General features: G+C 35.6%; 2 protein-coding genes across 3 annotated transcripts; one reads left to right on the top strand and one right to left on the bottom strand.

The window, feature by feature from the left end:
- Positions 1 to 18734: 18734 nt before the first annotated feature.
- LOC128126896 (uncharacterized) lies at positions 18735 to 19963 on the bottom strand. The gene is made up of 2 exons (XM_052765060.1): positions 19884 to 19963; positions 18735 to 19785 (listed from the first exon to the last, which is right to left on the bottom strand). The coding sequence occupies exons 1-2, from the start codon at positions 19961 to 19963 to the stop codon at positions 18735 to 18737; spliced, it is 1131 nt and encodes a 376-aa protein (XP_052621020.1).
- Positions 19964 to 21255: 1292 nt separating this feature from the next.
- LOC111901105 (glycosyl hydrolase 5 family protein) lies at positions 21256 to 24072 on the top strand. 2 transcript variants are annotated; one of them, XM_023896970.3, is made up of 3 exons: positions 21256 to 21955; positions 22350 to 22944; positions 23539 to 24072. In XM_023896970.3, the coding sequence occupies exons 1-3, from the start codon at positions 21386 to 21388 to the stop codon at positions 23901 to 23903; spliced, it is 1530 nt and encodes a 509-aa protein (XP_023752738.1). In that variant the 5' UTR covers positions 21256 to 21385; the 3' UTR covers positions 23904 to 24072. The 2 variants fall into 2 exon arrangements, with proteins under 2 accessions (XP_023752738.1, XP_023752737.1); XM_023896969.3 differs by having other exon boundaries at positions 21260 to 21955; positions 23467 to 24072.
- The last annotated feature ends 3211 nt before the right edge of the window (positions 24073 to 27283 follow it).

Genomic DNA, 27283 nt, shown 5'->3' on the forward strand with positions numbered 1-27283 from the left:
CCACACTCTATCTTATTATTCTTGTCACAAATCTGATTGTTCTTGTGGGATTAAAATTCTGGTAGTTCGTGATTTTATGGTTGCAGATCAGGAAAGATGTAACCTTTTATTTTTCAGTTCTGAAAAAATGTTCAAATTCATCAGATGTTGGTGGTAGTTCTTGAGTTCAATTTATCTTATTGTGGTGTTAGTGGTGACTGGTGTGGCGATTGTAACAACCCGTTATTTCAGGTCAATGTAACAACTAAAAATCGAGTCTTGTAACCTCTTTGTAAAGTAATAAAAAATATCATCAAAAATGAAATGTTCAAAAAGCTCTATTTGGGTACACTATGTGGTAGATATCGTGTTAAGGTTTCCAAAAATATAAAGAACACTAAAATCCGAGTTATAACGAAGGAGTTATGACCAATCAAAGATTCGTAACGCTACCGGTAAAGTGTTGTTAAGCATAAAACGAGAAATTTCAATAAAATACTTTTTAGTCTTATGCATCTAAATGAAAGTTGTAAATATCTTTAAACCGCGAGCATACATAAAAAGAACGCCCTAGTCTGACTTCGTATGAGGAAATTATGATTTTTCGAAGTTTCTGACCTAGCAGTAGACAGCTAAAAACTCGAAATAGAGATCGAGCGGTCTTTAGCCGACACACCCTAAACAAAAAGTTGAAGACCTCGACAATAGGAGTACAACAGTAAAATGTCTGACAAAAATGGACAGCAGATGAAGGAGTTATGGGATTTAAACGGACTTTTCCAGGCCCGACCTGTTAAAAATAATATAATAAAAATAAAGTCAAAATTAGCCAACGGAGTCTAAACGAGAGTTGTAGAGCCTTTTCACACCTACGCGTGCATATAAAAAAGGTAGAAATTGGAGCTTATACGCAAAAGCTACGGATTTTACAAGTTTGGGACACAAAATTTGAGGCTGACTCAGCCTCACGACGTGAGGGGACCGTGCTTACGACGTGAGCTCGTGATTAATGGGTTCCAGTGTGTCAGCCATGTCAACTCGTTGAAGAGGATCATGCTGACTAAGCCTCACGACGCGAGCAACCCAAACTCATGACGTGCGACCCCAAATCAGCCCCTATAAATAGAAGCTTAAGGGTGTCGGGTTTGGTGCTCATTTCTTTCCTTCTAAGCGTTGTTACTCTGCGTGATTACCTCGATAAGCCTTCCCGAAGCCCCGGTTTTTCATACTCGAGTCCCGAAGGAAGTTCTACACTCCCGAGATCCCCGAGGATCCCGAGATTTCAACTCTCTCTAGTCGAAGTTCTACTCGATTCTTCTCTCGACAACTTCAAAACAACCACTTCAATCAAGTGAGTTCATACCCCTTTTATACACCTTCAAATACTTTATAATGTACTTTTGATACATTTCGGGGGAGAATACAAGTAAACACCCGGTTAATCCCGAGTGAAAACGTGAAAACTCTTGTTATACCTTGCATGCACTAGATCTATACAAAATGCATAGTATTCAGGGTAGCCATCCTTGTTAAACCATTTTATGCATTCAAAGAACTTATGATTTATGCTTTGTCAAACATTGTGAAAGAGGATAAACATTGCATACAAAACTATCACTTTAATACCGACTTAGTTGAGAATCCATGAGACGATTACTTCTTCAATGCTACCTTTTTGTTAAAAGGTACTACCTAAAGTCTTGTCTATTATAACCAGAGTCTCCCATTTGGAGAGCGTGTCAAATGTGTATAGATCTATACGGGAAGTCATGATCCCGCGCCCTGACTGTTAGCTACAGTCCTTTGGGTGACAGTTTGTCATAAATGTTTCGACGCCTGAAGACCGTCGCCACAGGCATATTATGTTTAGTATGGTTATAAAACTCACCGGATAGACAATTATTATGGTATACTGCTTTTATGAATGGGTAGCTATTAAAAATATTCTTCATCTAACAAGTGCGATCTTCTTATAGCTTTATTATATAAAACTATGCCTCAACTTTTTAAACATGTCAGTTGCTTGCGATTTTCAGTCTTGGACATTAGAGACTGCCTGTTACTTTAGGAAAATAAGGGATTCTCCTATATTCAAAACAATCAACTAATAGGAAAATAAGGGATTTTCCTAGTGTAACTATTTACAATTCATAACACAAACATTCATATGCATTTCATACTTTTATAAGAAAACAATGGATTTTCTTGGAAAACGCACGAACTTTGGAATGGCATACATTTCTCAAAACCGCTTATGAACTCACCAACCCAGTTGTTGACACCTTTTCTTTGAAATAACTTGTATTCTAAGGGAACCGCTAGGCAGGTTTGGAAACCAACTTTTGGGGATTAACGCTCTGACGTTAATTACTTCTTTTGAAAGATGTTGATGTATTTATCTTTTGAACATGTAACAAATACAACTATGTAAACATTTTGAAACCTTTATATGTATGGTGGTGTGTACTTTCCTTACTATGAACTGTTATGATACTAAATATGACGTCCTCCGCCCCCGAACGTTTCCGCCGTTCTGGTTTGGGGGTGTGACAGATTGGTATCAGAGCATTGTTTATAGTGAATTAAGTATATCAAAACCATTTTATGTATACAACTATAAACACAACTGGGCAAAAACACTCTGAGTAAGAGTTATACTTTTAAAAATTAAATTTATTTAATTTTTGTAATGTAGGCATGCATTCATTTCATATTAATAACAGTGTCATAAATAGATCAATATAGAAGTATTATAAATAAATTGTGCAGTGTAGGTGTGCCTTGGGACATGTAATCGGAACTGGAATGAATATAGCCTGATCAACTATATTTGTCCGAGAGCCTACTAACGTATGCCAGGGATTATCTGAAGTGGACAACAAATTTAAAACTTACCAAGAGCATATCATTAAGAATACTATGGGAGTATTTGGATATCTTCAACCGTCAAAACTTAAGGGTAAAACTTTACATGCTTTAGCTTATAGTCAATTCTTAACCCTATTCTCGTATAGACTCAATGGTTGGATTCCATCACCACGGCGACCCCTACTACCCCAACCAAGGTAATGAGGGATGGATTGTAGACGACCCCGAGGAGGAACCCATGGAAGACGAGGAAGAGGAAGATTCAGATAGCTCAGCCTCAAAGCCTGAGGTAATCAATTCGCCAGCCGTTCGATGTCCATCCGTTCGACCTGCTTTCAGGATGGGATTTAGGACCAACTCCTGTCTAGGGAAGCCACATCCATCATTGGAGCTAGCAGCAAGGACTGCGTCCTCCTTACGGTATGTGTCGGGACTTCTACGATGTCAGCGGAGGAAGTTCAGCTGATCGAGCACTCCCTGTTATGGTAGGCAAACTTGCCAATCAGGCTTATCAATCCGGAGTCCAGGCAAACCAGATTCACGAGGTTGACATGAGGATGGAGGATAACGCAGCTGATATCCGACGCCTTGACATGCTACAAGGGAATGCTCAACTCCACACCAACTCTCTCTAAGAGCAAATGACTGTAGCTCTCTCCGAAATGAGAGATTTGAGGGAGCAACAAGCTGCCTTTGACAAGCGTCTCATGGGAGCCAAGCAATCGGATGCGGAATCGAGTTCCAAGCGCAATCCGGGCCGCGAGTAGTGCTCGCCTAACTCCCAAATTTTTATATAGAATAGGACCATCGGCTAAAAGTCTTACTTTCTTTAACGTTTTGTAATTGGAGACCTTTAGAAAGGTCAATTTTGTTCTAACTTCGGATGTAATGCAATCATATGCTTAATATATATAGGGCATATCTCTTTCCTGTGTTAATTATGTGCATTTCATTCGAGTTCATGAGTTTATCTATTACTATTCAAACTCCATTTGTGAATCAAACTCGAAGCCCTGTGTAGGTCAAACCAAAATTTTAAACTATTAAAGATAGTTAACTCACTGTCATTCAACCCTCGGCCACCAAAACTAATGATCTTTCATTTTTAATTCTTGGCAGTGCGATGCCTCCTCGTCCAAACCTAAGACCTAGGTCGGGCACGATACCAATACCACCTCCACCACTAACTTATGATCCGACCATGGTCCAGGATGCTATCACAACAACAATAACCGCCGCCCTCTCTCAAATAAACTCCAACGGAAATGGAGGGGCAGGAAGCAATACGAATCATTCCAACCATGGAACTGGTCATGGTCAAGTAAGGGAATGTACTTACAAGGAGTTCTCCAACGCAAAGTCAAAAACTTTTAATGGCATAGGGGGAGTCATTGCAGTGATACAATGGTTCGAAAAGACCGAAATGTTCTTTGAGATCTGCTCTTGCCAAGAAGCGAGCAAAGTCAAGTTCGCCGCTTGAACCCTCATTGATCAAGCCCTCACTTGGTGGAAAAGCCATGTGAAGTTCGTGACTCTCACCGTCGCCAATGCCTTAATTTGGGAGGACTTAAAGGTCCTACTACTGGAGGAATACTGCCCAAGGGGCGAGATACAAAAGCTAGAGCAGGAGCTCTGGAATCTGAAGATGACTGGGTCTGACCTAGTAGCCTACACGGCCAGGTTCAGTGACCTTGCCGCCTTATGCCCTGCCATGGTCGACCTAGAACCTAAAAAGGTTGAGAGGCACATTTGGGGGTTGTCACCCCAGATTCAAGGTCATGTCTTGGCCTCCAACCCTATCACTTTCAACAGCGCTAAGCGCCTGGCTCAGCGACTCATCGACCATGGGGTCAGACAGGGTACTGTTGCTGCTACTACCGATCCATCAAAGGAGGTACAGGGCCAGGTAAGGCCTTGGAACAAAAGAAGGGGCAAACCCTACAGGGGAACCCCAAGAAGCAACAAGTGGTAGTGGCTCACGCTGTTACTGGTCCTGCCACCACAAGTTTATACAGTGGGAGATTTCCGAAGTGCAATCAATGCAGCTTCCACCACCACGGTCCTTGCAGTGACTTCAGATGCACCAAGTGCAATAAGAAGGGGCATACGACCTGCTTCTACAAGGAGCTAGCCCAACAAGCCGCCCCCACTACTAATGTCGGAGTAAGTCGTGCTTGATTTGAGTGCGGAGCCACGGGGAACTACTGTCGGGACTGCCCGAAGGCAAACAACAGGGATACCGGCGGAAGGGGCCGAGTGTTCGCAATGGGACAGGACGAAGCCGTTGCAGACCCCACTGTTGTTACGAGTACGTTTCTTCTCGATAACTCGTATGCATGCATTTTGTTTGATAGTGGAGCGGAGAGGATTTTTGTGAGTCATAATTTTAAAGGCCTGTTGAAACAATCACCCCAATCATTAGGTAAATCATTTATAGTAGAAATGGCCAACGGTAAGACAGAAGTCTCTAACGAGATATACTTAAACTGTACCTTAACTCTAAATGATAATCCCTTTCCAATCAGCCTCATGCCAGTCTCGATTAAGAGTTTCGATGTCATCATAGGCATGGACTGTCTGAGCTCTCATCATGCGGACATTTTATGTTACGATAAGGCCGTTCGCCTTAATCTGCCAACCGACGAAACCCTCATTATCTATGGCGACAAACCCAGTACCACTCTTCGTATTATCTCGTGTATCCAAGCTCAGAAGTGCCTACGCAAGGAATGTCACGCGTTTTTAGCACATGTCGTGGATGTGAAATGCGAAGTCCAGAACATCAAGAGCGTGCCCGACGTATGCGAGTTTCCCGATGTTTTTCCCGAAGATCTCCCAGGAATACCACCTGTGAGACAAGTCGAATTCAGAATCGATATGATTCCCGGAGCTACCCCAGTAGCCAAAGCGCCATATAGATTAGCCCCAGCAGAGATGCAGGAGCTATCCAACCAACTGAATGAGCTACTCAGCAAAGGATTCATCAGGCCGAGCTTCTCGCCTTGGGGAGCACCAGTGTTGTTTGTGAAAAAGAAGGATGGATCATTTAGGATGTGCATCGACTACCGAGAGCTCAACAAACTTACCATCAAGAACCGATATCCCCTACCGCGAATCGACGACTAATTCGACCAACTCCAAGGAGCCAACTACTTCTCCAAGATCGATCTGAGATCGGGATATCACCAGCTGCGAGTCCTAGAGGGTGATATTACCAAGACGGCCTTCCGAACAAGATACGGGGATTACGAGTTTGTAGTGATGCCGTTTGGACTAACCAATGCCCCTGCCGTATTCATGGACTTAATGAATCGGGTATGTCGTCCATTCTTGGATAAATTTGTGATAGTATTCATAGATGACATACTCATTTATTCAAAGAGTAAGGAAGAGCATGACCAACATCTGAGACAAGTCTTAGAGGCATTACGAGCTGAAAGACTTTATGCGAAGTTCTCAAAATGCGAGTTTTGGATTAGAAAAGTGGTCTTCCTCGGTCACGTGGTCAGCGAAGAAGGAATCCACGTGGACCCATCTAAAATCAAGGCTATTGAAAATTGGGCTGCACCAACTACACCAACGAAGATTTGCCAATTTATATGCCTTGCTGGTTATTATCAAAGGTTCATTCAGAACTTCTCCAGCATCACAAAGCCTCTTACCTCCCTAAGTCAGAAAGGTGTGACCTACAACTGGGGAGAAAAGCAATATGTCGCATTCCGGACTCTGAAACAGGCCCTATGCAGTGCACCCATTCTTTCTCTTCCAGAGGGGATCGAAGATTTTGTGGTGTATTGCGATGCTTCGAATCAAGGGTTGGGATGTGTGGTAATGCAGCGAGGAAAGGTTATTGTGTATGCCTCCCGACAACTGAAAACACACGAAGTCAACTACACCACTCATGACTTAGAACTTGGGGTTGTGGTCTTCGCTCTAAAAATTTGGAGGCACTACCTTTACGGTACCAAGTGCACCATATTTACAGACCACAAGAGCCTTCAACACATACTCGACCAGAAGGAGTTGAACATGAGACAACGAAGTTGGGTCGAATTGCTCAACGACTACGAATGTGAGATTCGTTACCGTCCAAGATAGGCGAATGTAGTGGTTGATGCCCTTAGTCGTAAGGAGTACTCTGGTCGAAAAGTGAAGTCATTAACCATGTCGATCCATTCGCATCTGTCGACAAAAATCAAGGAAGCTCAAATAGAAGCCTTGAAACCCGAAAACATGACATGTGAAACCCTTAGAGGGATGGACAAGAATCTAGAGATCAAGAGTGACGGAGTGCGCTACCTCATGAACCGAATCTGGACACCAAAGTTTGGTGGGTTCAGAGAGATAGTTATGAACAAAGCACACAAGACTCCATACTCCGTGCACCCAGGTTCAGATAAAATGTATCTGGATCTCAAACAATTCTACTGGTGGCCAAACATGAAAGCAGAAATTGCTATCTATGTGAGCAAGTGCTTGACTTGCGCCAAGATAAAAGTAGAACACCAAAAGCCCTCAGGTCTACTCCATCAATCCAAAATACCTGAGTGGAAATGGGAGCAGATTTCCATGGACTTCATAACAAAACTACACAAGACTCAGGGTGGTCACGACACCATTTGGGTAATCGTCGACGGACTAACCAGGTCTGCTCATTTCTTACCAATCAAGGAAACTGATAAGATGGAAAAGCTAACGAAAACCTACATCCGAGAGATCGTGCAACTTCATGGAGTGCCGATGTCTATCATCTCGGACAGAGACAATAGATTCACTTCCAGATTCTGGCAATCGTTGCAAAAATCCATGGGAACAAGTTTGGATATGAGTACAGCCTATCACCCACAAACTGACGGACAGAGTGAGAGAACGATCCAAACCCTAGAAGACATGTTGCGAGCATGTATAATCGACTTTGGTAAAGCATGGGATGTTCACTTACCATTAGTCAAGTTCTCTTATAACAACAGTTATCATACTAGTATCAAGACTGCTCCATTTGAAGCCCTTTACGGCCGTAAGTGCAGATCACCTCTGTGATGGGCAGAAGTAGGCGACATGCAATTGGCAAAAGGTCTAGTCCCTAAAAGCACTCTCACTGGGACGGAGATCATTAGAGAAACAACTAAAAAGATCGTTAAAATTCGAGAACGTCTGAAAGCCTCGAGGGATAGGCAAAAGAGCAATGCCGACAAAAGATGACAACCCTTAGAATTTCAGTTAGGTGACCGCGTTCTACTGAAGGTCTCACCCTGGAAGGGAATGATATGCTTTGGGAAGCGTGGAAAACTAAATCCAAGGTACATTGGACCCTTCAAAATTACTTCAAGGATTGGTCCAGTGGCTTATAGACTTCAACTTCCGATCGAGCTTAACAAAGTACATCCGGTGTTTCACGTATCTAACCTGAAAAAGTGTTTGTCCGACGAAACTCTTGTGATTCCACTAGACGAAATCGAACTTAACGAAAATCTTAACTTTGTGGAAGAACCCATCAAGGTCATGGATAGGGAAATCAAACAAACTAAACAGATTCGCATACCAATAGTGAAGGTCCGCTGGAATGCTAAGCGGGGACCTGAATTCACATGGGAGCGAGAAGATCAGATGCAACAGAAGTATATGCATCTCTTTACCTAGTCCCTAAACTTTTATTTTGTCATTAATTTCGGGACGAAATTCCCTCTAACGAGAGGATGATGTAACAACCCGTTATTTCAGGTCAATATAACGACTAAAAATTGAGTCTTGTAACCTCTTTGTAAAGTAATAAGAAATATCATCGAAAATGAAATGTTCAAAAACCTCTGTTTGGGTACACTATGTGGTAGGTATCATGTTAAGGTTTCCAAAAATATAAAGAACACTAAAATCCAAGTTCTAACGAAGGAGTTATGACCAATCAAAGATTCGTAACGTTACCGGTAAAGCGTTGTTAAGCATAAAACGAGAAATTTCAATAAAATACTTTTTAGCCTTAGGCATCTAAATGAAAGTTGTAAATATCTTTAAACCACGAGCATACATAAAAAGAACGCCCCAATCTGACTTCGTATAAGGAAGTTATCATTTTTCGAAGTTTCTGACCTAGCAGTAGACAGCTAAAAACTCAAAATAGAGATCGAGCGGTCTTTAGCCGACACAACCTAAACAAAAGTTGAAGACCCCGACAATAGAGTATAATAGGAAAATGTCTGACGAAAATGGACAGCAGATGAAGGAGTTATGGGATTTAAACGGACTTTTCCAGGCCCCGGCCTGTTAAAAATAATATAATAAATATAAATTCAAAATTTGCCGATGGAGTCTAAACTAGAGTTGTAGAGCCTTTTCACACCTACGCGTGCATATAAAGAACGTCGAAATCGGAGCTTGTACGCAAAAGTTACGGATTTTACAAGTTCGGGACACAAAATCCGAGGCTGACTCAGCCTCACGACGTGAGGGGACCATGCTCACGACGTGAGCTCGTGATTGATGGGTTCCAGTGTGTCAGCCACGTCAACTCGTCGAAGTGGACCATGCTGACTAATCCTCACGACGTGAGCAACCCAAACTCACGACGTGAGACCCAAAATCAGCCCCTATAAATAGAAGCTTAAGGGTGTCGGGTTTGGTGCTCATTTCTTTCCTTCTAAGCGCTGTTACTCTACGTGATTACCTCGATAAGCCTTCCCGAAGCCCCGGTTTTTCATACTCGAGTGCCGAAGGAAGTTCTACACTCCCGAGATCCCCGAGGATCCCGAGATTTCAACTTTCTCTAGTCGAAGTTCTACTCGATTCTTCTCTCGACTACTTCAAACAACCACTTCAATCAAGTGAGTTCATACCCTTTTTATACACCTTCAAATACTTTATAATGTACTTTTAATACATTTTGGGAGAGAATACAAGTAAACACCCGGTTAATCCCGAGTGAAAACGTGAAAACTCTTGTTATACCTTGCATGCACTAGATCTATACAAAATGCGTAGTATTCAGGGTAGCCATCCTTGTTAAACCATTTTATGCATTCAAAGAACTTATGATTTATGCTTTGTCAAACATTGTGAAAGAGGATAAACATTGCATACAAAACTATCACTTTAATACAGACTTAGTTGATAATCCATGAGACAATTACTTCTTCAATGCTACCTTTTAGTTAAAAGGTACTACCTAAAGTCCTCTCTATTATAACCAGAGTCTCCTATTTGGAGAGCGTGTCAAATGTGTATAGATCTATACGGGAAGTCATGATCCCGCGTCCTGACTGTTAGTTACAGTCCTTTGGGTGACAGTTTGTCATAAACGTTTCGACCCCGGAAGACCGTCGTCACAGGCATATTATGTTTAGTATGATTATAAAACTCACCGGATAGACAATTATTATGGTATACTGGTTTTATGAATGGGTAGCTATTAAAACTATTCTTCATCTAAGAAGTGCGATCTTCTTATAACTTTATTATATAAGACTATGCCTCAACCTTTTAAGCATGTCAGTTGCTTGCGATTTTCGGTCTTGGACATTGGAGACTACCTGTTACTTTAGTAAAATAAAGGATTCTCCTATATCCAAAACAATCAACTAATAGGAAAATAAGAGATTTTCCTGGTGCAACTATTTACAATTCATAACACAAACATTCATATGCATTTCATACTTTTATAAGAAAACAAGGGATTTTCTTGGAAAACGCACGAACTTTGGAATGGCATACATTTCTCAAAACCGCTTATGAACTCACCAACTTAATTGTTGACACTTTTTCCTTGAAATAACTTGTATTCTTAGGGAACCGATAGGCAGGTTTGGAAACCAACTTTTGGGGATTAACGCTCTGACGTTAATTACTTCTTTTGAAAGTGTTTATGTATTTATCTTTTGAACATGTAACAAATACAACTATGTAAACATTTTGAAACCTTTATATGTATGGTGGTGTGTACTTTCCTTACTATGAACTGTTATGATACTGAATATGACGTCCTCCGCCCCCGAACGTTTCCGCCGTGGTTTGGGGGTGTGACAACGATGGTGGTAGCGGTTGTTGGTGACCAACGATGGTGGTGGAGGTGACTGACGATGGTTGTGATATCATAACTGGAAGTGGGATGAGAGTAGGGTAGGGATATGGGTAGTCTTTTCTTTTTTGTTTTATTTTTAATTTTAAATTTGTGAAATGTATTTAAATAAATAAAGAAAAACTAGAAAACAAAAAAGTAAGGGCAAAATCGTCATTCTAAAAAAGTTTAAATCAAATTGGACCAAACTCCAACAAAATGAAAACTTTAGACCTCTGGTGTTAGTCAAAACGTTTTTGGACCAAAGTGACAATTTTGAGCAAACCACGATGACCATTTGTGCAGTTTAGTCTATTTATTAATAAAAAGACTCAAAACCGAAAAAAATAAAAAAAATACCGAAACAGAACCGAAAAAGATAGCAAAGACCGCGACACCAAACATAAAAAGATCGAGACCAGTCCCAAAAAAACGACCCAAAACCGTCTGGGACCGGTCCAAAAAAGACTAGAACCGGTTCAAGACCAACCCGAGACCAGTCTGAAACCGTCGATATGCATCTCAACTCACTTCTCATCCACTAATTGTATGCAACCAACAAAATTATAGAACACGGAAATACATCTTGTCTCGTGCTAAAGAAATTATGAAAAGTGGCAAATTGATGAATCAAGTGGATTGAATAACCGTTTTTATGATTCTTTCGATATGGTTGGGTTGGAGTTTGGAAATAGTTTCACGTTTAAATTTTATAAATAATTATAAAATTATAAAAATTCTATTATCAAAATACTAATATACTATTTAATTTAAAAGATATCAGTTGGGCACAATTTCAGTTTTACCAACTTTTGACACTTTCAACTCATCTTCTGTTAGAAAACGGGGTAGACGAAACATTATCAGATGGTAATATGAAGACTAAACCGCACAAATACTCCGTGTGATTTGCTCAAAATTGTCACTTTGGTCCAAAAATTTTTGGATTAACATCAAAGGTCCAAAGTTTTCATTTTGTTGCTTGTTTGGTCCAATCTTTTTTGATTTTTTTCAAAATGACGGATTTGCCCCTGTTAATATGATTTTCTTTTTTTATTTGTTTTCTTGATTTTAGATTTAAAAAAAATATAAAATAAAATATAAAATAAAAATAAACCACTCTCTCTCTCTCATCACTTTCACCAACCTTCAACCTTAACTGACCCTTTCATCATCTATCACAACCTATTGCCACCCTTCTCCATCTCTATTCCCGCCACTGTAACCACCAAACCACCATTCCACCCTATACCACCACCATACACAACCCAAAAACACCACCCTCATTTCTCTATCACAAACTACACTAACCACCGATAGCTCCAAATCTCACCACCCAGTTTGCTATTCGCCAAATCTCTAAAGCTCTGATAATCGCGCGCCAAAGTACCTGCAACATGGCGACCCCCGTCGCTATTATTGGAATGATGGTGAATCAATTCAAAGACCATCACTCGTCGTTGGAAGTTCTGGGTGGAGCTCGTGACACCTTCTGTCACCCTCGATTGGGTCTCCGATGATGCCCGCAACTTGCCGGAAACCTCCCTATCCTACTCTTACTTGTCAGTCCACATTTCCCCCTCTTGAAATTCAACTTTCAAAATGCAAACCCACCATTCATTGTGTACTAATTTTGCAGCCTGGTTTGTTGGGAGGAAGCCAATATGAATATGTATGGCATATACTCGTGAGAGCAATAAAGAGAGGGTGGCGCGTGGTGGTATTCAACGACCATGGCTGTGCTGATAGCCCTCTTACCACACCTCAGACATGTTTATGTGTAGGTTTAACAGATTTAAGTACTTGATCTATTGAAAAACATTTATCTTCAAGTAATTTCAGAGATACAGGCGATTGAAACCCTAAATTGAGGTGGATTTGAAAAATCATTTGAGCTGCCATACAATGATTGTCTCTCTCCTATATCTCTCAAAAAGTTGTCTTGTGACCTCCCCGGATCTTGGTCTGATGTTGTCTCCTCCGACTCCAATGAATGCTCCAGCAAGTGAGAGTATGAAGGTGAGTTTCAAGTTAAAGACATCGTGGTGGATTTGGGGCAGGAGGATTGTCATGGATTTGTGTTCACATAGTAAACACACACTAAGATAAGAGAGAGAGAGAGAGAGAGAGAGAGAGAGAGAGATTTAATATATATATATATATATATATATATATATATATATATATGTTTTTTATTTTTTTAAATCAGAAAAACAAATAAGAGAGAGAGATATTTATTTTTATTTTTATTTTTTTAAATCTAAAATAAAAAACAAATAAGAAAAAAAAATCATATTAACAGTGGCAAATCCATCATTTTGAGAAAAATCAAAACACATTGGACCAAACAAACAACAAAATAAAAACTTTGGACCTCTGGTACTAGTTCAAACATTTTTGGATTAAAGTGATAATTTTAAACAAACCATAAGGACCATTTGTATAGTCTAGTCTATTTTCAACAAAATCATCTTTATTAGATCATGGGAGACATATGACTACTTTTGTACATGTGGCCCTGCTACTTTGACTTTATAAAAAAATAAGAGTAAATTACATAAATGTTAGTGTGGTTTGGTTAAATTCATAGTTTTGATTTTGATAATATGTAATATTGTATTACAGGTATTTCTTCCATACAAAAAGAATAAATTATCATTTATTTTATTTTATTTCTTTTAATAATTGATTATATATATATATATATATATATATATATATATATATATATATAATTGATTTTATTTTATCTTTATTTTAATAGAACTAATATAAATTATTTATAAAAAATTTTAAATAAATTATATAAGTTATATAAAATCACATTTTTATTTATTCTCATATTTATTTATTTATCTTTTTTTTTTGTGATTTAAAAATCTTTTAATATTTTTGACGTTTTATTTGAATATATTATTTGATGTTCTTTTAACATTCTTTCGTTTACATTATATAATGATTTTTTTTTTACTTTTTGTTCGAATAGACAAACTAAAATAATAACCGGAGATTTTGATGTTTTATTTGAATATATTATTTGATGTTGTTATTTTAACGTTTTGCTTGTTTACATTATATAATGATTTTTTTATATTTTATTTGAATAAACAAATTAAGATATTTATACGGACAACTATAAATTGTTGAATATAATTATTTAATGTTGTTTTTTATGTGTTTTTTTGTTTACATCATTCACTTATTTGTTAGTGCTTATTCTTTTATTTAGTTTTAAGAGGTTTTATGGTTTTCTATGTTTTTCACTACCATCATTTGTTAATATGTCACTACTTCTTCATTTATTGCCCAAATAATTATATTTTTTCATATAACTATTTTTGAAAAAAAAACAAAGTAAACCTATCCAATCTAATATATATATATATATATATATATATATATATATATATATATATATATATATATATATATATATATATGAAAGAAAAACAAATAAAAACGATCATTAAATAATTATAATGGAAGACTGATGGTTATCTAGGTTATTGTTTTAATTTTTTTGTTGGAAAAAAATGCCAAAAAAATCATAATATAATTTAAATGAACAAAACGTTAAAAAAACAACATTAAATAATATATTCAAATAAAACGTCAAATGATTTTTAAACCATAAAAATAACTATAAATAATCAAAGCAAAAAATAATTAATAACAATATGATTTTATATATTTTAGATAATTGATTTTCAAAAATAAATATAATTTTATAAATAATCTATATTAATTCTATTAAAATAAAGATAAAAAAATATTATATATATATATATATATATATATATATATATATATATGTGTTATAAATTCAACGTGATTAAGATATGTTAAAAATAAACTAAAATAACATACTTAAAGAAACTTGATGGAGAAGAAGATTTAGAAAGATATCAGATATTTTATCTTTCGTGAAATTGTTACCTATTATTCTTACAAGAGCATGTTATATATATACAACAAAACTACCTATCATACGTAATATAAATAGTATGACATGATATCTTTTACCAATTCACCAATTATTAGTGTCATTCAATAATTTACAACACTCCCCCTTGGATGACACCATTTCTAATTTAGAGTTCAGTTTTGAAGTACTGCCTCATTAAAAACCTTGCTAAAGAAAACCCAGTGGGAAAAAAACTTTAGCAAAGGGAAAAAGAGTGCAGTGTATAGTTGACTCCCCCTTATTTAGACATCTGTTACATTATATTCTATGCACATGTCGCATTCCAATGCCATGTACATGTTTCCTGAAGGTTGCAGTAGGAAGTGCCTTCGTAAAAAGGTCTGCTACATTGTTGCTGGATTGAACATATTTGATTTCAACTTGATGATTCTTTATAAGCTCTTGAGTGTACTCAAAAAACTTTGGAGGTATATGTTTTGTCCTGTCGCTCTTGATATATCCTTCTTTCATTTGAGTGACGCATGCTGAGTTATCTTCATATATCAAAGTTGGACCTATGTCTTTTTCAAGTCCACATGAAGTTAAAACTAGTTGTGTCATCGATCTCAACCATGTACATTCTCTACTAGCTTCATTTAGTGCAATCACTTCAGCATGATTTGAGGATGTGGCAACAAGTGTTTGCTTTTGAGAACGCCAGGAAATTGCAGTACCTCCATTCATGAATACGTATCCAGTTTGAGATCTAGCTTTATGAGGATAGGACAAATAACCTGCATCTGCATAACTAATTAAGCCTTGTTTTGAATTGTTAGGGTAAAATAACCCTAAATCACTAGTTCCTCGAAGGTATCGAAAAATATGTTTGATTCCATTCCAATGTCTTTTTATTGGGGCTGAACTAAATCTTGCTAGCAAGTTTACAGCAAAAGAAATGTCAGGTCTAGTACAATTAGTAAGATACATAAGAGCTCCAATTGCATTTAGATATGGCACTTCTAAACCAAGGACTTCTTCATTTTCTTCGCATGGACGAAATGGATCCTTGTCAATATTTAATGATCTAACAACCATTGGAGTGCTTAAAGGATTTGCATTGTCCATATTGAAACGTTTCAAGACCCTTTATGTGTAATTTGATTGATGCACAAGTATTCCGTTAGGCATATGCTCAATCTGTAAACCAAGACAATATTTGGTTTTTCCAAGATCTTTCATTTCAAATTCTTTCTTTAAAAGTTCAATCACTTCAAGGATTTCTTTATTCGTTCCAATGATGTTCAGATCATCAACATAGACTGCTATGATCACATATCCAGATGTTGTTTTCTTAATAAATACACATGGACAAATAGTGTTATTTTTATAACCTTTACTTGTCAGATAATCGCTTAAACGATTGTACCACATGCGCCCAGATTGCTTTAAACCATACAAAGATCTTTGTAATTTTATAGAATACATTTCTTTGGGGTTTGTACTTAACGCTTCAGGCATTTTAAATCCTTCAGGGATTTTCATATAGATATCACTATCAAGTGATCCATACAGGTAAGCTGTAACAACATCCATAAGACGCATCTCTAAATTTTTAGATACTGCCAAACTGATTAAATATCTGAAAGTGGTTGCATCCATTACCGGTGAATAAGTTTCTTCATAATCAATTCCAGGTCTTTGAGAGAAACCTTGAGCAACAAGTCTGGCCTTGTATCTTACAATTTCGTCTTTCTCATTTCTTTTTCGTACGAAGATCCATCTATATCCTAATGGTTTCACAACTTCAGGTGTGAGGATAATGTTCCCAAAAACCTTTCTCTTGTTAAGAGAATTTAATTCAACTTGCATAGCTTCCTTCCATTTAGCCCAATCATTTCTTCTTTGACATTCAATGATAGATTGTGGGTCAGGATCATCATTCATAATATCACATGCAACTGAATAAGAAAATATTGCACTTATACTATCACTTTCATTTTGGTCACATATTCTATTTGGTTGACCATAATTTTGTGCATCATTCTCTTTTCCTGGGGGAATTTGAATAATTCGTGTTTCTCCAGGAACACTTTCCTCATGATCTAGTGCATTTTCTGCTCCTCTTCTTTTTCGTGGGTTCTTATCCTTAGAACCAAATGGCCTTCCACGCTTCAGGCGTGTTTTAGACTCTTGAGTGACTTTATCATCAGATTGTCCTTGTGGAATGTCAATTCGAGCTGGAACATTGACAGCTGGTATATATGATTTAGTCACCCTTTTTGTGTCAGTAAATGCATCAGGTAATTGATTTGCCATTTCTTAGAAATGCATTATCTTTTGAACTTCCATGTCACATTGCCTTGTGCGAGGGTCAAGATATGATAAAGAAGGCTCATGCCATGACACATCCTTTTCCATAATCTTCTTTTCTCCACCTAATGATGGAAAATTTGCCTCATCAAATTGACAATCTGCTAGGCGTGCTGTGAAAACATCACCTGTTAATGGTTCAAGATATCTTATAATAGAGACTGACTCATAACCAACATATATTCCCAACCTTCTTTGAGGACCCATTTTTGTCCGTTGAGGTGGTGCAATAGGGACATATACTGCACACCCAAAAATTCGCAAATGGGATATATTTGGTTCTTGACCGAAAGCAAGTTGTAGTGGAGAATATACATGATATGAACTTGGTCTCATGCGTATCAATGATCTAGCATGTAAGATTGCATGGCCCCAAACAGAAACAGGAAGTTTAGTCCTCATTATCAATGGTCTAGCTATTAGCTGGAGACGTTTAATTAGTGATTCAGCTAAACCATTATGTGTGTGTACATGAGCAACTGGATGCTCAACAACAATTCCGACAGACATACAATATTCATTAAATGCTTGTGAAGTAAATTCACCAGAATTATCAAGTCTCACTCTTTTGATAGTATAATCAGGGAAATGTGCCCTTAATTTAATAATTTGGGCAAGAAACTTTGCAAATGCCATATTACGAGTTGATAATAGGCAAACATGAGACCATTTGCTGGATGCATCTATTAAGACCATAAAGTATCTAAATGGTCCAGATGGAGGGTGAATCGATCCACATATATCACCTTGAATTCTTTCTAGAAATATAGGCGATTCCCTTTCAACTTTCATTGGAGAGTGTTTTATAATTAACTTTCCAAGGGAACAAGATGTACATGGTTTTATGCTATTGGATTGAGGGAACTTTTGGTCCTTCAATGGATGCCCATGTGTATTCTCAATTATCCTTCGCATCATTGTTAATCCTGGGTGGCCCAACCTATCATGCCATAAACTGAATGTCCCAGGATCATAATGTTTTCTTTCGATTACCATATTTGATTCAATCATATGTATATATGTATAATGCAGACCGAAATCAAGTGTTGGTAGTTTTTCAAGCACACGATTTTTGTCTATAATGTACATATATTTCTTATTTTCAATGGTCACAGTCTTTGTGTCATATCCTTTGAAATATATGTCATTGAAACTTAATAAGTTTCTATTAGACTTTGGAGAAAATAAGGCATTTTCTATACAAAAGCTTGTACCATTTGGTAATATAAAATGGGCTTTCCCGGTTCCCTCTATCATGTCTGCAGGACCTGATATTGTATGTATGATTGTTTTTGTTGGTACTAATTTTGAAAAATATTTCTTTGATTTCAGAATAGTATGTGTACTACCACTATCTGCTATACAAAGATCTCCAATCTTTTCTTGGTGTTGCGCTCCAGTTGGATTCATATTAAACTTCACATATGAAAGGAATAATAAGTGAATAAACATAATAATAATTATTATTAAAAAGAAAGTTCATTTATTGAAGGAAAAGCATTACACAAAAAAAATCAAACAAACGAAGGAAAAACAGTTTTACTAGAACAATAATAGATTTTCTTTTTAGTTTATGTCTTCCATGTCATTACAGAAATCAACAACATTTAGCGGAGTGAATTCAACATTATCAATGAGGTTTGCTTCTTTTCCTTTTCCTTTAATGGACTCTTGATAAAGTTGACAAAGATGTGCAGGTGTGCGACAGGTCCTTGACCAATGGCCCGTGCTACCACATCTATAACATGAACCATCAGATTTTTGTGATGTCCCAGTGTCATGCCTTGCCACTTTGGCCTTATCTTGTGTGTGGACATTGTTTCTTTGTGAATTTTGGTAATTATTCCTTTTCTGGCCACGACCACGATTATTACCTTGTCCACGACCAGAATTATGGTTCTGATTATGGCTTTGGTTTCGATTAAAATAGCCACGACCTCGTCCTCGACCTCGGCCACGACCACGCCCTCGTCCACGTGTATTGTTTTGATTACCATCAGTATTTGTAGCATTTGCTTCAGGAAGTGCTACTGATCCTGTTGGACGAGATTCATGGTTTTTCATCAAGAGCTCGTTGTTTTGCTCTGCAACAAGCAGGCATGCATTTAGTTCATAATATCTTGTGAACTTTTGCATTCGATATTGTTGCATCAAGGTAATGTTTGTTGCATGAAATGTGGAGTAAGTTTTCTCCAGCATATCTTCATCAGTAACTTCTTGTCCACAATACTTGAGTTGTGAACATATTCTGAACAAAGCTGAGTTGTATTCATTCACTTTCTTGAAGTCTTGAAACCTCAGTGTTCTCCATTCATCTCTAGCATTTGGAAGTATAACTTCCTTTTGATGATCAAATCTTTCTTTCAAAAGATTCCAGAGAATACTTGGATCAGTAACATCAAGATATTCAAATCTCAACATTTCATCAATATGCTTACGAAGGAAAACTTGTGCTTTTGCTTTGTCTTGTGCCAAGCAATTATTAAATTCGTATATAGCATTTGAGATTCCCATGGACTCAAGATGCATTTTTACATCTATCATCCATGGCACATAGTTTTTCCCACTAACTTCAAGTGCTGCAAACTCGAGCTTTGCAATGTTGGACATAATGTAACTATAAATTTTAAACAAAATAAAAAAAATTAAAATTAAAATCCATTTATTTCAATAAATATTACACAAAAAAGAAGCGGTAAAGCTAACATTGTATACAAGCCTAAAAGTAGATGAAATTCCATATTATCTTCGATGTTAAGAATTGGGATGAGAAGTAACATGACTATCATAGTCATGATTATCACAAAAGGGTGAATCATCTTGAAGCTTGATTTCTTGAAATTGATTTGTTTGATAGAAAAGAGAAAATATTTGTTGTGGGTAAAATAAACAGGGTAAAGATGTTTATTTATAGTAAAAAAATATAGCCGTTGTTTTTGCTGTTTATAACCGTTACATATATATATATATATATATATATATATATATATATATATATATATATATATATATATATATATATATATATATATATATATATATTCGTTGTGTGTATATGTATTCTATAAATCATCTAATAACACTTATAACCAATACATAACCTTACTTGGTATAATTTTAATAATTAGAAACATAAATAAATATTAGTAAATGTTTAAATAAAATTAATAAGAGTATCTAAAATATAAATAAACATTGACATGTATACATAAATATAATTTAAATGTTAGTATGCATAAATAAAAGTTAGTTGCATAATGTAAATGTTAGTTTGCATAAATAAAAGTTAGTTGCATAATGTAAATGTTAGTTTGCATAAATAAAAGTTAGTTGCATAATGTAAATGTTAGTTTGCATAAATAAAAATTAGTTGCATAATGTAAATGTTAGTATGCATAAAAATTAGAATACATAAAGAAATGTTAGTATAAGAAATAAAAAAAATGGTTAGTAGTCCATAATGTCCATAATGTATAATTTTATTAATTCATTAGTATTATTGTTAATTTAAGATGATGGAGGTTTTTATAATTAATATTGTTTTTACTAAGTAATACATACCTTGATTAAGATAGATGTGATTTCCACTTGTTTAATAACCTTGATAAGAGCTTTCATGCTGATAACGTGTTATAAATTCAACGTGATTAAGATATGTTAAAAATAAACTAAAATAACATACTTAAAGAAACTTGATGGAGAAGAAGATTTAGAAAGATATCAGATATTTTATCTTTCGTGAAATTGTTACCTATTATTCTTACAAGAGCATGTTATATATATACAACAAAACTACCTATCATACGTAATATAAATAGTATGACATGATATCTTTTACCAATTCACCAATTATTGGTGTCATTCAATAATTTACAACAATATATATATATATATATATATATATATATATATATATATATATATATATATATATATATATATATATATATATATATTAAATTGTCGAAAGAAAAAAAAAAAGAGAGGGTAACTTGGTCTAGGACTTGCAAAGTTGCAATATTCAAAAACACATGATGCAACCTAATAATTTTTAAACTTAAGTATAAAAACTAAAAATTCGATTAAACCGTAGGACTATTTCTGTAATTTACTCAAAAATCAATTAAACTTATATTACTTATATTACTATGCGCCAAGAAAACCCCCTATTTAACGTGTACATGTGAGCAAACAGTATTTCTTTTTCTGTCTCCAACATGCCTTTACGATCCACCTCTATGTTCCTTCTGGTTTTGTTTCTCTTCCCTTTTCATTCATTTCCACTCTCCACGTCCTCCCGATGGATCGTCGACCAAATCTCCGGCTACCGCGTAAAACTTACATGCATAAACTGGCCTGGCCACCTCCACGTCATGATCCCGGAGGGTCTAAACAAGAAGCCGGTGAAGGCCATTGTATCAGACATTTCTCACACAATGGGGTTCAACTGTGTTCGGCTTACATGGGCTACTTATATGTACACGCGTTACTCGAATGTCACTGTTTCGGAGTCACTAGATAGGTGGAACTTGACCGGCGCTAAAGAAGGTGTCCGGAAAAACAACCCTGAGTTGTTGGAGATGAGCGTCGTGGAAGCTCAGAATGCCGTCGTTAATGAGCTTGGGAAAGGGAAGTTGATGGTGGTGCTCGATAATCACGTCAGTTTGCCGGAGTGGTGCTGCGGTGAGAATGACGGAAATGGGTTTTTCGGTGATGAGTTTTTCGATCCCGACGAGTGGTTGCAGGGTTTGGTGGCTGTTGCTCGTCGCTATAATAGCAACCCTTCGGTATGAGTTACGCATTAACTGTTATTCAAAAGTTAAATGTACCCCTTCGTGTAGTTTACAATAGTCAAAAAAGTTAAGAGTTTCTTTTCCTATGAAATATTGAATACATACACAATAAAGTTTTTATGGTTGGCTTAATTGTTCAACCAGACTACACATGCTATCTTAATGTATTTTTATAAAGAGGGTACAAAGGGCATTTATATTTTTTGTACAACCGTCATACAATAAAACTCAATCTCCCAACTTTTTAAGTAGGTCAAAGTGACAAACATATTCATTTTAATGTAATAAGCAACAAAAGAACGTATTAAACAATTTATTAGATGATCAATATCTATGTTTTATATGGTAATTGTTAGAGAGTTTATAACAACCTTTTTATTTGCCTTAGGTTGTGGCGATGAGCATGCGAAATGAACTACGGGGCCCACATCAAAATGTGGCGTCTTGGTATAAGTACATGCAACAAGGTGCGGTTTCTATTCATCAAGAGAACCCCGACATTCTTGTGATTTTTTCGGGTTTGTCATATGATACAAACCTTAAATTCTTGAAAAGTGAACCCTTGTCGATCAATTTGGATAACAAGTTAGTCTTCGAGTCACATTGGTACCCGTTTGGCCAACCATCTGATAAATGGATTTTTCAGACGAATGAATACTGTGCCAATGTGACCAAATGGTTCATGGAGAATTCTGGGTTTTTGTTTCTTACAGACAAAAACTCGCTTCCTTTATTTCTAAGTGAATTCGGTTTAGATCAGCGTGGTGAAAATGAAATGGAGAACCGTTATTTCATTTGCTTGCTGATGACAATGGCTGAAAACGATATTGATTGGGCGTTATGGCAGCTACCGGGGAGTTTTATGCTTAGGGAAGGGGAAGTTGAAAAGGAAGATGTGTTTGGGATGTATGATTTCAAATGGAAGAAACTTAGAAATTCTACGATACTAGAGAAGTTACAGTTTGTTCAAACGAAGATTCAAGGTATTATTTCCTTTGTTTATAAAGGTTAACATATTATATTATAATATTAAGTTAAAAGAAAAATAACAACGTATTTTTATTAATTTGTTTACTATAACATATTTTTTTTTATGTTTTTTCTTATTATGATATCATATTCTAAATAATACACTTAATTATAAATCCTGATATAAACCAAAATTTACTTTTACAATGTTGATATTTTTTAATACAACATTACTATAAAGAAAAACTAAAAATACAATTTTATAATCGTGTGTTTCTTTCTGAAAGCAAAATACTTTAATAAGTAAATAAAATTTAAATTACAATGTTGTTGTAATCAAAAGAAATGAAAGTAGCATATGTTATAATAAAAGAATATATAAAGTGTGTAATTGTATCTTAGCACTATAAAAAACAGCATGAGTACTTATTCGAAACAATAATATCTACATTGAGATGAAATTTAATGTTAACACACTTTTTTTGTAATTTTTCCTTTTCAATACTTAGATATATTCTTGTGTTATTACACTATAGGTAATGTCGAATCAAGCAACCAAACATCTTATATCATCTACCACCCCTTAAGTGGTAAATGTGTCAAAGCAGGTAACAACCTTTCAATGACGAAATGTCAACAAGCCACTCGGTGGGACCATTTACATGATGGTGGGGCGATCCAGTTAGCGAAAAAGACAAAACACTGTTTAACAACTATCAAACAAGGTTTGCCACCTATCATCTCTGATCACGAGTGTTCGAGTCCTCAAAGTTTATGGAATGTTGTTTCAAGCTCAAAACATCATCTGGCTTCAAAAGATAGCCAAGGGAATGATGTTTGTTTAGAAGTCGATCTTTCTACTTCAAAAGTTGTCACTAACAAGTGTTTATGTCTTGATGATAATTTGAGAGATGTTCCAAAGTGTGAAGAAAATCCACAAAGGCAATGGTTGAAGCTCATTCCAACTAATTAAGAGGTATTAAATATGTTCATGAAACTTAATTCTTACTTTTTAGGGTCAGGATAACTAAGATTTTAAGTTCTTACAACAAAATTGACTTTTTAAGGTGGATGTAATTGTATATAACTTTTAATCACTTGGTTTTAACTAATATCTAATATTATTTGTTCTAGTTTATGAATGTCATGTAATCTTTTCACAAATGCATATCCAAGCACTCAATTATATCATTGTCGATGATCATGCTCCTATTGAACAATGACGAATTCACATGAAATATACGAACTTTAAGATAATTGTGGCTTATGATTCGTATTTATAATCAATAGATTATGATCCCGATTTTAGAAAGCAGTATTTAAGCTCTAATTTTATTATTTTTGTTCATGTAACAAAATCTTTGCCTCTAATCTTAGGCATTCTTTCACAATCACGCAGCCTATCTAGAATCAAATATTAAAGCCCAAAAATTCACTTGAGTCCAGTATTAAATATTTTGGTTGGACATTTGGTGCTTTATTCAGTTGTTGTCGATCTAAGAGGGCCCACTTATAGCGAAATGTTAGATGTCCACTAATATATATATATATATATATATATATATATATATATATATATATATATATATATATATATATATATATATTAGTGGACATCAAAAGAAATGAAAGTAGCATATGTTATAAGTACTCATGCTGTTTTTTATAGTGCTAAGATACAATTACACACTTTATATATTCTTTTATTATAACATATGATAACGCACAACCTGGTGTTTTAGAAATTAGAATGAAATACTACATAATATGAAGTGTCCGTATGTCTTTTGGGAACAGTATTATGTGAGTGCAAAAATTGAGGATAGTTTTATAGTAGGGAAAGAGTGAAGTTTGTGGTAAACTATAGTAAAAAAGGCTCGTCAACATGAAATATTATCAATCAAATAATGCGCACACCAATTAAAAAGTATGTCCAAAGACATTTATTTCATGGCCATATTAATATGTTTAAAGATTATTGTAATATTTAGATTTTAAAATCTTTTGGGGTAATCTTATCTTATATACAAAAAATTAAGGATAATGACTTGAAAGGGTAACGAATTTTCGACTTTTTTCACATTTAGTCACTAAACTTTTTTTCGTTATCTATTTGCCATTGAACTATTGAAAATGTTCACATTTTACCCTTATGACCGGCTGTTACCGGTCATAAGGGTAAATGTGAACAGTTTCAATAGTTTAGTGGCAAATAGATAACGAAAAAAAGTTTAGTGACTAAATATGAACAAAATCGAAAGTTCGTTTCCTTCTAAAAAGTTCAATGACTAAATGTAAACAAACTTCCTCTTGTATTATGTTTTAGCAAATTATTTTATTTTTGTTAAATTGTAGCAACATTTGTTGATGAAAAAATCTATGAAATAAAAAAAAAAAACAAAACCCTGAAAATATATTTAAAAAAAAAAAACAAAAAACCGAAACCGAAATAAAAAACCAATGGTTTGACATTTTCCAAAATAAAAAATCAAAATTTCCAATCTGATTTTGGTTTTACAAAAAAATGAACCATTCTCACTGATGTGAATTATGACCATTGGTTTGGCATGCGGAATTTGTGACATCCCATGAATACCTAGTTACAACATCGTCTGAACTCGTAATTCATAGTAAGGGGTTAGAGTATCATCGCATGAATACGTAGTTACAACATCGCCTGAACTCGTAATTCATCAACTACAGGTTATGGGCCTACTAGTGTTTCCACTAGGTTGTCTAGAATAGTCTGTGGTCGCCATCTATACTCTGGTAGATGACTACATCGCTACATTGCCGGTTAAGGTTATGGTATCTCCTTTCATCCTACATCACCTATTCATCATCATCTATTTACCTAATTATCAACACCTTTCTGTCATCACTTATCTCTCATCATTTTATTTCATCACACACTAACTATTTCATCTACCCATGTTTCATCCGCAACATATTTGTAGATATAAAATAAATATACCGTTTAAATCTTTTAAAACATGTATAAAATCGTTCATCCAACATAGACAACAAGTATTCAAATAATATGCACACATAGCACGTAATTTATGTAAAATACTTAATATCTATGTGTAAGATGAAAGTAACTATATATACCATAAAAATCCCATATAAGCTTCCTAACTTCAAACCCCAAGGTTTACTCTACTAAAGCTTCATATTCTCGGCTCTCTAGGCCTAGAAGGGTCTAGATCTATAACACGAACTTGCAAGAGGGGTTTGAGGCATTCAAAACCCCAAAAATGAAGTGATTCAAGCCCTAACCCCAAAATGGAATCTACACAATAGGGAAGGAAAAGGGTTCATTTTTGTACCACAGAATGAAGTTCCTTGCTTGAATAACTCAGAACAATAACCTTCCTTGGTCCCTCTTGCTGGAACTCTTCTCCTTTCTTGCAAAATCACACCAATAGCTCTTCCTCTCACTCTACACACTCAAGCTCGCTAGGGTTCTCACTTATGCGAAAGGTAGTCGCAATTGAAGGCCATAAGTGCCTTTAAATATGGATCGGGCCCAAAGATTTAGGTTTCTACCAACAGTGCGGACTCGTTGAGTCGCCTCACCGCCTCGTTGAGTCTATTCATTAATCTGAGTCATCAGTCGTGACTTTACTCGACGAGTTGAGGCGTCAACCCGTCGAGTCTCTCTTCTTAACTCAAAAGAAAAATACTTAAATTATGATACCTGGAAATCCGGATGTTACATTTTGTTTTTTTATTTCATAGATTTCTTCATCAACAAATGTTGCTACAATTAAACAAAAATAAATAATCTGCTAAAACATAATACAATAGAAAGTTTGTTCACATTTAGTCATTGAACTTTTTAGAGGGAAAAGAACTTTTGATTTTGTTCACATTTAATCACTAAACTTTTTTTCGTTATCTATTTGCCACTAAACTATTGAAACAGTTCATATTTTACCCTTATGACCGGTAACAGCCGATCATAAGGGTAAAACGTGAACAGTTTCAATAGTTCAATGGCAAATAGATAACGAAAAAAGTTTAGTGACTAAATGTGAACAAAATTGAAAGTTCGTTACCCTTTCAAGTCATTATCCCCAACAAATTATTTAAAAACAAAACTATAGAAATGAAGCATGTGGTCATTGGCAAATACTATATAGAAAAATAGGTACACATGGATCCTAGATAAAATGTGCCCCGCCTATATTTTACTAAAGAACTAGGAGGGGATCATGTGGTGAACCACAGGACGGTATTTCTGTAAATTTGTCATACATAGGGATAGTTTATGTAACTTTCTTATACATGGATCATGTACATAACTTTCTTACACAATGATCATTTTTGTAATGTACGTTAACTGATTTG

Source organism: Lactuca sativa, chromosome 6 (assembly GCF_002870075.4).
Source record: "Lactuca sativa cultivar Salinas chromosome 6, Lsat_Salinas_v11, whole genome shotgun sequence".
NCBI classification, from domain to species: Eukaryota; Viridiplantae; Streptophyta; class Magnoliopsida; order Asterales; family Asteraceae; genus Lactuca; species Lactuca sativa.

Coding starts and splice junctions, on each gene's coding strand:
- LOC128126896 (XM_052765060.1), bottom strand. CDS start 19,963: ATGACTATGATAGTCATGTTACTTCTCATCCCAATTCTTAACATCGAA. Junction 19,786..19,883: donor TTTCATCTACTTTTAGGCTT/GTATACAATGTT, acceptor TAAAATTTATAG/TTACATTATGTCCAACATTG.
- LOC111901105 (XM_023896969.3), top strand. CDS start 21,386: ATGCCTTTACGATCCACCTCTATGTTCCTTCTGGTTTTGTTTCTCTTC. Junction 21,956..22,349: donor GCTATAATAGCAACCCTTCG/GTATGAGTTACG, acceptor TATTTGCCTTAG/GTTGTGGCGATGAGCATGCG. Junction 22,945..23,466: donor TGTTCAAACGAAGATTCAAG/GTATTATTTCCT, acceptor ATTACACTATAG/GTAATGTCGAATCAAGCAAC.